This window comes from Agrilus planipennis, unplaced genomic scaffold (genome assembly GCF_000699045.2).
Source record: "Agrilus planipennis isolate EAB-ADULT unplaced genomic scaffold, Apla_2.0 scaffold137, whole genome shotgun sequence".
Taxonomy (NCBI): Eukaryota; Metazoa; Arthropoda; class Insecta; order Coleoptera; family Buprestidae; genus Agrilus; species Agrilus planipennis.
The window spans coordinates 389,934-401,432 of record NW_020439008.1 but is presented as its reverse complement, the minus strand read 5'-3'; the positions used below and the strand labels follow the sequence as shown (position 1 = coordinate 401,432).

The window sequence follows — 11,499 nt, the reverse complement described above, 5'->3', positions numbered from 1 at the left end:
CGTCACTTAGTAAAACTGTTACCGTCAGTTTCGTTTTTCCTCGCAGTTCTATTGCTTCTTAATTATATTTTGCAAATAAAATACTATACTTGGTTTAGACGGTATTGTTTTTTTCCCAAACAAAGTCCTGATTGTCGATCAATTATTTGATTGAAGTGTATGTGCCAAATATTTCGTAGTTGGCCTTCTTTCACGAGGTTTGCGACTTAATTTTACAGTCGATAATTAACTTCCCGCTCGTCATTTTCTTGTGACAGCACTGATGATTAAGTGCATCATCCAAATGACTTAAAGAGGGTGGATCCTTGGAAACCGAAATGCGCGTAACAGTTGTGAAACATAGAAGAATGTTTGCCGAACCCTACAATTAACGTACTTATATCTTCTGCCGCAAATTATTTTTATTATTATTATAATAGAAACAAAAAAGGCTGTTAATTTACAAGCCCGCACGAAAAAATATTAAATTAATAAATTGATGTCTTGGTCTTGCTTAATTTAATGCTTACATTTTTTTAAATAATTCTTCTAAGCACAAATTTTTCTGTTTACCGACACAATAATTGTCTTAAATGATGAAATTTTTTGTCATCCATGCGAGCTTGTCATGACTTTTAAAGAAAATACGTGGTGTCCATAGAAAGTTGTTAATTATGAAAACTCGAAAAGTTACCCTTTTCCCAATGTAGAACTAGGACCAACTAGAAGATAGCTGAAAGGAGAAAGAATATCGAAAGAAGAGATACTTTGTCTCTATATATTTCACCTATGCGTTATCCAGACATAGGAACACAGAAGACTTACTCAGAGAATATTCTTGACCTTTTTGAAACACTGGTAGAGTTTCTTTTTTTTTTATTTAGTGTTAAAATCAAGTCAAACAAATGCGTTCCCGGTGATACTTCGTTACGTTTCTGGTACATTTCCTCATGTGGGCAGTGCCACGATAAACTTTTACGATATTTCTGAGTTTTCTGCACATACCTGTGGGATACAGTGTACTATTATTACAGTTAATCAATACGGGTCATATGAAGGTAAAATTAGTCTTCTGTTTGCGAACTATTTCTTTTTTCAACGTGTTGCTGTTTCTACATTTACCGAATCGAATCTAGCCAGTAATTATAATTTCATTCTGGCAGGTTTTTATTACCACTAACCATTAGTGGTCCATGGGTCGTTCGCGAACGAACTATAGAAAAGAACGATTCTAGCTCGTACAATAAAAGAGAAATAGCTCGCAATGAAATGTTAATGTTTTAATGAATAACGAGATAATGAAAGTATCGTTTGTATTGTTCGTTCATTCATAGGGTAGATTAGAGTTAGTTCACGGTAATGACTGTTGATTGAACTTAAAAGGAACGTCATTAGGACATGTTTATTTGGAGGTATCTGTATCTATCGGCCTAAGGTATAAGGCATGTTCGGCAATTCAGTTTTTTGCTATGACTGTGAAATAATTCCTTGCTAGGTTTTAAAATGTAAAAATAAAATTTTTATTTAGTACATTAAAACTAAGTTACTTCTTATGTAATAAAACAAAATAAAGTTTTAGAATATCAAAAATTTGAAATGTCATTGTCAAACATGAAAGAAATTATAAATGATATAAAACAGCAACTATCATCATCATAAGGTCGTCAGTCTTAAGGCTGGTGGGACACGCACCTCCATTCTTTATTCTTTCTAATATGTCTCTGACTAGCCCTGAAAACTTGAAGTCTTTTTTAGCTCGAATATTTTTTGCTCCCTTGACACATAAATGTATGTATCATTGTTTGATGATTAATCGGCCGAGCCTTTAAGCAGAATTATTACCACTTTAAATTTTTACTACGGCTCTTGGTATTAATTTATGGAAAACAGTCAAAAAGCGTTTACATTAGGATCATTAGCTTACGGTAGGAAAAGACGACACGAACAAAGTACCTATTTATATTGTCTGACATCGTGACCTAATATTGTATAAAATGTTAAAAAGTTTGACGGTAAAGCAGAAATTCGATTTTTTTCTAATTAGAAACAATTGATTGTAATTAGCAGGTTCGAGTTATAGAAGTTTAAGTGTATTGTATTGACAATTTTTGAGCACTATTCGGCGGTCGTGAAAGCCTTAGCCTTTTTAAACAGTTTAGTATATTTATAAAGACCATTTTGGTTGTAAAATACTGATCATTTCATTTGTAGTCTTAATTATTACATTATTTCATTGCTGGTACTAATAAGTTTAGGTAAAATATATTCCCATTTTTCTAATTTTTTCGGGTATTTCTAGGAAAATTGCATATATCGTACCATATTGGTATGTTATATATTTTCAGAACAAAAAACAAAGTATAAAATTTTTGTGCTCATAACTTACACACGTATGAAGAATATTTTTTTGTTTTTATACTTATAAATGTTTTATTCATACTGCCGGCGACATCTTTTGTACTTCAAATTAAATACGTTGCGTGACGTCGGAAGGTATCTGTCCAAACCTTCAACAGCCATATATCTCGCTACCACTTCACGCATAGCCAGAGAAGCTACAAAGAAACATGAGATGGTGCTGTAGTAGTGGCGGGCTCTTCTAATTTTACCGAATTAACTTTTTGCTAGTGGCTAAAAGTTCTTTGTCGTCATTCCTATTGAGGCCCACTAAAAAATAATAAGTAAATAGGTACATTACAATTTGCACGTTATATAAAAAATCGATTGGTCGGTCTGCGGTCGACGATGCTGTGTAGTCGTTTTATTCAATTCATCAAATTGGAGGCAGAAGACGGCGCCAACATCAACTCTTCTTTCATTAATTGGAATTGGAAATCAGCCAATTTTTTCCTTCTTATTTTCATTTAACCACCCAAGATTATTCACTAAAAATCACCTCCCACACATCTCCGCTTGTGGTTGAGGGGGGTTGTAAATGTAAATAATTGCCACATCTCCTCAGTAGATTGTGGTGCGTAGTGTGTTGTTTATATATGTGTAAATAAAGCTTATAACTATGTTAATACGTTTAATAATGCATAATAAACTGAATTTTAAGTTTTTATCCTTGTATATTTTTGTAATAAGGGATGATCAACAGCTAAAATAACGTTTCCTTTTAACACCTTGCCCCCCATAAACGCTAGATCGTTAGGGGTTGGGAATGTTTTTTAGATAATTACCGTAATCAATAATTCAGTAACTAAGTTACGGGGGTTGATTTTTACCAGGAAGTTTCTTTAATTATGCTGCACTTTTTCTTCATGTCTGTGTTTGGATAATTAGCCCGTAAAAAACTGACTGAGAAAACATTTTTACGTCTTAGTATTGTACAAATAAGTAACTAATTTGGATTTTATGTAAAAAAACGTCTTCTTTATATAAAGGTGAATTTTACTCAAAATGTTTAAAATGAGTTGCAGTCTTGTGTCTATATGGGTCCAAAACCATCCAGAACTAATTTTGGAAAAAAATATAGTAGGAGAAATAAACCGATTCTCAATCAGGAAGAATGAAGGGACAAGGTGTGAGGATTACCTTAATCTTGAACTGTACCTTATTTCCCATTTATTCAGAATCGACTGAGGAGGATTAAAGAACAATGTCTTTGCATTGTATTTGTCCTTGACCTTGACCTCTATTTACTTCCCCCGAATTAGAATGGCCAAGTGCATTCTTTTACTCCCCATCGAGTACTTGTCTTCACTGATTATGTGCGTACGAGTTATAAGACAATTTAGTCCACTAACATTTACATTTTTGTAATTATTACGTTACCGGGATTCATTTTCTACACATTTATTTATTCAATTATTTAAATACATCTTATTATACTGTTAAGTATACTTTGCAATGGTCTTCATTCTATGACGGTGATGTATAGTGGTTTGGGTTATTGATCGGGAAAAGACCGGGACGTCAGAAGGGACATTCCGGATCTAGACTGGCAACACGACAAACGAAAAATATTGGCAATACTGTGTAATCATTATTTCGATCTTATTCCAAGTGCAACCCAAATTTAGACTTTTTGAATAAATTTAATTATTTTATTTTCTATAATACTAACAAAAAGACAATTTTTGATGACCTTCTTGACCTTCTTCTTCTAAATTAACGGTATTGACCAACAGAAAGTAGCCTCTTTTCCACAGCAGTTTTTCCTCTCCATAGCAGTAAACTACACTTGCTTCTTGTAGAAGAGAATGGATGAATTCATTGAAGAAGTTATATGGTACGTCCCCCGATTCCCAGCGAAGACCATAATCTAAATGGATGAGATGCCTATTTTCAAATCTAAATGTTGCTGTACATTTCAAGGTAAAGGTGGATCGAGGAGAAAGTGATGCACTTGATGCTCATGAATGTACGGTATGGCAACTTCTTTAAAGATAAACTTGTATGACCGCTACTTCACAATCGTTGTTAGGAGTAATGTCATAGATCTTACGGTAAGGGATGCACAAAAGTTAATGTGGGGACTGAAGAAGCTTCCTAACATGCAGTTTAATATGCGCAATCGGGTATTCGATGTTTTAAGTGGTTTTATTACATACATCTAGATTTCCTCCAAGTTAACGAAGTTGACCCCCAGGTGTTCAAGATAAGGACATTCAGGTATGCGTCTGAAGAAGTGTAGGTACATAATTGTTACCTTGCCATCAATCAGACATTCGTGTATAGAACAGATAAAATAGAACAATTAAACGTATAATCATTCTGTAAGTTAAAACAAGTTTTTCACTTTCTTGAACCGAGATGCTGATGCCTTGGTATTCGGCAGGTTCCTAGCCAGAGGGTTTGGATGTAAGGACAGCCTGGCTTTGTAGTTTCTTGTGAATGTCGGTGTCTCTTCCTTCACCGTGGGTATTAGGAGATCATTCCGAATAATGTCATTTGGAACAAACCAAGGAGCATCCTTGGACTGAAATCGCTCAATGATAGCAATGTTCGAGTCAGCAGCTGATCCTCACAGCTGTATTCCATAAATCCAAATCGGTTTAATTATACATTTGTAAATTAGTAATTTATTTTCTGGGGAGAGGACTGATCTTTTATTAAATAACCAATACAGCTTCCTCACTGTAAGATCCAGTTGCTTCCGTTTATTCCAGACATGCGACCAGAAGGATTTAATAATACCCGAGATTAATTTGCCAACTTTATCAATGCACCTCGAGTAACATTCCTTCCTCAGTCTGACACAGACCCAATGTCCTAAGACGCCTAAATTCAATATAATCAGCTTCAAGATGAGATAATTTCCAGCGCGTATGTACAGGTCGGACGAACGAAGCTGGCGAGCGGTCGCGAAGGTACTTGCCCATTTATGGCATCGGAAAATAAATCACTCGGTACCGATTCACAAATAAGCTTTCAGTAGGCGTAAATTATTATATTAATACAGAGTACAGTAGCGCACTAGGAAATAATATAGAAACATAACTTATCTAAAAAGAAAAAGTAAACCTAATGCTTTTGTTTGTTTTGTAGTTAGTTTTCATGTTCACTGTCCTCATCGGAATCACTGTCACCGACATCAACAATCGGTTCTTCTGTTTGTATGTCTATTACTTGTTCATTATCTAACATAACATTTAAATAAATCATGTTAAACTAAATTATTGCGCCTATTTCTTTTTAATATAACCTTTAAATATCTACAACAAGAAAACCAAATGAATTAGTTAATTCTTTTAATTTAATTGTGTAAGTTGATCATTGCTTTTAAATATTTAATTTACGCCCCTGATATGGATACTGGAGAAAGAAGGCTGTAATTGTTATACCTAAAACTACCTACTTTTGTCACCGAGCATCCACTTCATTTTAAAATTTCCGCCAGCTTTGAGCGTTAGGTCTGTACACGAACTTTGTTTTTAATAGTATTAATAAGCTAGGGATCTCGATAAATTACTGATCAACAATTTAATATTGTATAGTTAATTGGTTTGCGTACCTTTAACACATATAAGGTGTGTGAGCTATGACATTCAACATTCACTGATTTCTACTTCTCACTAAAACATAGGCTGTCATATTTTACAGTTACTATGTTTAACACTCTGTGCAGGTCATGTTAAAATTTCTTTAACTGTATTTATCTATAAATGGCAACATACAAACTTAGAAAGGTATTAATCAATGTAACTACATGAAACAATTTGAATTTGGTCGGTGATGAAAGGAAACTAATAATGGTATAGTAATAAACATTAAATGATTTAATAGATTGAAACCTTAAACATTTAATATTATTTGTAAACTGATATATATAACATTTAAATATATTTAACGAGTTTTTACTCATAACTTGTACAAATTTTAATGTATACATATAGGCATAAATGCTACACGCCACAGTATTAATGCTCCTAAAGGACAATAAAACTTCAAATTCTTAAATCTTAAATTGACAAATATTGGTACATAATTTAACATAGAACATATACACACGTAAAAATAAAATACAATATAAAATATAAAGCGTTTCTCAGCATTTCTTTTCTTATAATTAGATAATACTACCATAAAAATAAATATCGAATCTAACTGTTATACCTTATATAAATTTTGCTTTCATGAAATTGTATTTTTGAGAAAAGAATTATCGTAGTATAAATTCCGGAGATGTTTTCAAATTGTTATAGTGCCTATCTAGTAATTTTTAATAAATTTATTTATGTTCAAAGAGACGAACATTAGGTATACTTCGTTTAGTTTCTCTAACGATGTGACCTTTAGTTTGATCGGCGCAAAGTAGAAAAAACAGCACTAGGCCAGAAAAGAAAGGAGACAACTCCCGGCCAAACTTTTAACCGGTGAGGAGCGCATAATCCGTACAGTACTGCACGGAAAAATTGACAATTTTATCCACTAAAATTGAACTGCTCAAATGTGGTGTTATTGGAACCAATTACTACTGAAAATATCAACGAGATCTTTATTTATATTTGAAGACGTATTAAAGGCTTTAACGTTTGTTTTCGACTCGCTCTACTATTCATGATTGAACAAAACTTGTGGCAGGTACTGTATGAAAAAATATGTTTAATGAACAAGAGTCGAGAGTATAATGAGCTTTTTTCTCCCTACCTACGATTTTGCCAGCGCGCATTCAAGACATTGGAAGGGGCACATCGCTAGAGAAAGTAAACGAAGTATACAGTAGTAAAAATTATCAAACATTAATATAATTTTCATGATTTTATTGCCTATATATCTCGACTTGCTTCTTCTATTTCATCAATGTTGTAACTTTTATAGCTCTTTGGATAAGTAATACAGCAGATTACGATTGTATCATTATAAGTAGATATTAATACTTTCAAAATAATAATACGATATACTATACTGCATTTCCGTTTTCTTCTTTGCTTTCTTGAACCTCAAATTCCAAAAATCCATCCACGTCAATCAGTTCTCTGGAGACGAATTTGGCAGCAATAGTTTCTCGTCCAGCTCTTTGTGGCTTAAATGTGAACTGTGCAATAGCACGTTCATTCGGTGGTATGTTTTTCTTCACTTTCAGAGTCAACTTCTTCTCCAGCCCTGGAGCTTCCACTAAAAATTGACATTTTCTTAATGGCAACGGTAAAGGATTTACCAAGTAAATTTCAGCCGCAACTTCTTGGCCGGCTCTGGCAACTCCTTGTAATGCTATTTTGATATCGGGCATTCGGACTCTAAAATCATCTTGCGCGTAATATTCGTACTTAGGTTCCTCAACAGCAGCCAAGCAAGATACACTAAACGATCCCTGGTCTACTAATTTTTTCATGTAGTCGTCGAACGTAACGTTAAGTTTTATTTCGTGAGTCGATTGTGGTTTAACAGTGATGTCAAAATTTTCTTTCTTTACAGGATCTCCGCTTCTTCCGGTGTACGTCACGGTTTCTACTCGAATATTAACGTTGATTCTGTAAGCTTTGGCTGGATTTCTGTTCTTGATTGCTAACACCACGTCGAAATCTTTTCCAATGACGATATCATCTTTCAATTCGAAATTGAAGTAAACGTCGTTGAAATCTTCATTAAGGTAGTATCTAGCGAACTGGTTTTGTGACTGCCTTAACGCTTTCAGCATAAAACTGCGTTCTTCTACCGACTTCTCGGGGTATTTGTAATTCGACGTGATATCTTCCCTGTCCATTATTCCTGGTGCTTTTGTGCTCATTAGTTTTCCAATTCCGTAAATATCTTTCGCGACTAATTTTAATGGTTTTGTAGGTCCGTAATATCTCCAATACACCTAAAATAAAAGAATATAGTAGAGTAAAATTATAGGTAAGTTGTTGTCTTCGCTGATAGGCCGTGGTCTGTTGAGTTGTTTTCCCGACGTTTCATCCACAATTGTGGTGGACATTATCAAGGGCGATGTCGAAGTCTTCTCTGCTACAAAACGGCGACAAGTGCACTTGATAATATTCACCACAATTGTGGATGGAACGTCGGGAAAACAACCTAACACACCACGGTCCATCAGCCCGGATAACAACTCATCTATATTCGACGCCGGTCGTGAAAGCCTACAATCAACATCGATTAAAATTGTTTTATTATGTAGATTCACCATCATGCTAATTGAATATTAAATTTATATTATAAAGAAGGTCTGATAATACTCCTAAAGTTCGAAACAGTTGCGAACGAATTATGTTTGTTTATATAGAAATAATATTAATTGATATCTAAATCATCCTAGGCGCTTTTTATCGATGGATACATTTTATCGCAATTAAATACTATCTGTAGTGTCACGTGTAGGCATACTGTCACCTGTACGCAATCCAACATAACAAAGACGATCAGATTTTCTAGATGCCACATTTTGGATATTTCTAGAACAAGTCCAGCCCCTATAAATAGTTGACGCGTGGTCGCAAAAGTCAGTTAGTCCGAGTTTCAACAAGGTGATACAAAGCGAAATAAGAAGAGCGACGTGTTTGATTACGTGACATTTGGTGTCAGGTGTGCGGTAGACGAGTATTAAGGAAGAAGAAGGAAGGTTTTTGGAAAATTCCATCGAATATTCAACATTTTCAATTTTACAGCAAGTTTCTACCGATCGCGAATAATCTCAACAAACCACATTTACTGGAAAGCTCTCGAAGAGAGAAGAAAGAATCTGACGTCATTGAAAAATTCTATCGAATTTTCTAGTAGTTTAAGAAGAAAAAGAAGCAGACGTGAAGATGGGACAGGAAAAGTTAAAAGTAGCGGAAAATGGAAACAAAAATAAATAACCTACAAAAAGCTAAACTCGTGAGAATGCAGGAAAAGATAAATGGTATTAGATATGAAATGGAAGAGAGGATAGAACAAAAGGAAATCAATATTGAAAAGATGATAGAAAGAAGAAAAGGAAACTATGTGAAGAGTGCTCCTTCAATAAAACACGGTAGTCGGAAAACTCAGAAAAGATCAGCCAACTTCATGGGGCGCAAATTAGCTCACAGTCTCCAAGCTCCCGAAGAAGTGGTCATTTCAAGACTTGACGGAACTAACTCAAAATACAGAGAGGATCTATTAATCACCATCATATGAAAATAGTTATCCAATACAATCATTTGACTTGATGTGGTACAGGAATGAAGAATTCGACCTTTGGCGAGAAAGGACTGATCTTGACCACAGTTACCAGAGAGACCCAATCCATGGGAAATGCAACGTAGAAATTGGTGGACGACATAGTAGATGTCATCATTGGATTGGATCTGCTTCGAGAACATGGAATCCACTTGAATATCAGTATTTCTATAATGTGCATCGGTGAAGAAGTTATAGTATTGTCAAATCCCAAGATGAAGCCTGCTGTATATAAGGAAGATCTAGTACTAACGAGCCATACGAGCATTGTACGAATACACAAACAATCGCGACGTGACACAGGAAGCATTATTGGTGGGATGTACGATCGTAAGGAATGGGGGATCATCGACACTTGTTGGAATAGTCAAAACAGCAAGAGATCTGCAAATGGAATAGTCAAAACAGCAAGAGATCTGCAAAGGCACAGAATTGGGAATATTTAAACCAGCAGCTGAGATTAACCACTGTGACTGGGAAGAAGAATCTAAGACAAAATCAACATCGCTTCCTGCAGCTTTATCAGAACCGGTAAAATAACCCAGTCATCACCTCCACAACCCCCCAAGTCAAGTAATTAGAAGAGCTTCCTAGCCATTTTCAACATGTCTTCGTCTTTTTAGATTAAAACTTCGGTAGAACCAACTTAACACACTACCGCATCAACACCGAAACAATAACGTCCATTAAAGAACCACCTAGAAGAGCTCCTTGGACTAAACAAGAGGAATTGAATAGCTTTGTAAAAGACTTGCACAAATAAGGAGTGATCAAGCCATCTAAAAGTTCTTGGGCTTCTCCTACGCAAAAAAGATGGTTCCACGAGATGTGTGGACTACAGGATTTTGAATAAAGTAATGCAGAAGGACAGGTGTCCGTTACCAACTCCGAAGCGTCATTAAAGTCTTCTAAAAATTGGTATAATGCTGTGCTTACGAAGCTGCGATTTGAAAGTGACCGCACGAAAACTATATACGATATACTTTTCTACATCTATATCTGTTTTAAGTAAGGTCCAAAATTTACTAGAAAAAGTACTGATATGATTTAAAATAATAAGACAGTACTTAAAAAAATCATTTAAAAAAAGTATAATGAAAATCATTTTCAGAAACTGCAGATAAATATTTACCTTATCGGCATTAACTTCAGCGTACAAAAAGTCAGTGTCATAGGGCCTCTTGATTTCGCCATGTTTTACAGCTGTGACTGAAGACGGTCCAACTTTAAACATTCCATCACTCAAAACCTGTGGTGTGGCATCAACTGCTTGCCAACCTCCGTAACCTCTACCCAAATCTGGTCTATCCATCCAAACTTCGTCCCATACATGGAAATTCCAAACCGAATCAGAGTTGAGTTCTTCCATAATTTTTCCTTTATCGTTAACAAAGTAATCAACTGTCAATGAGCTTTGTGTATCGTGGGCAGAAGAATAATTTGTTACTGGTCTACACGGAATCCCAAGTGTTCTGCAAACTAAAATTGAGTATTTTTTTATGTTTTTAATAATTTAATATTATTATCGATTTTTTATTAAGAGTACTCCATTCAGTATTTTTTAAGTATAAGGGTGTCTACTAGAAGTTATTTAGTATTTTTTAAACTACGGTTTGCTAGGAAAGCGCTGGCGTACCTAGGTACCTAACAATGTAGGGGTCTTCATATAAGGGGGCAATATTATGGCCGTTGTAGCAGAAGTGGCCACAGAAGTAAAGTTATTACTAGATCTATTAATTTCAAAAAATCGGTTGTCTGTAAAGTCGGTTTACTGACGATAGTTGAACGTGACAACGTCATAAGGAAATACTGATGGAATGGTTTCATTTTTCAAAAGAAAATTTTAATTTTATTTGTTTGATAGATATTTTGTATGGATATAGAGAAGGAGGTAAATGGAAATGTATTATTGTATAGCAGCTGTCCACGCGG

The 11,499-nt window shown here is 34.8% G+C and overlaps 1 protein-coding gene across 1 annotated transcript in view; it reads right to left on the bottom strand.

Annotated features, from left to right (window-relative positions):
• Positions 1 to 7,104: 7,104 nt before the first annotated feature.
• The window catches only part of LOC108735098 (annulin), a 48,750-nt gene continuing 44,355 nt past the window's right edge, over positions 7,105 to 11,499 (bottom strand). The window contains exons 4-5 of the mRNA XM_025976130.1: positions 10,700 to 11,047; positions 7,105 to 8,230 (exon numbers count right to left, since the gene is read on the bottom strand). Of these exons, the coding sequence (XP_025831915.1) occupies positions 7,328 to 8,230; positions 10,700 to 11,047 (1,251 nt within the window). The 3' untranslated portion in view covers positions 7,105 to 7,327. The remainder of the gene's footprint in view (positions 8,231 to 10,699; positions 11,048 to 11,499) is intronic.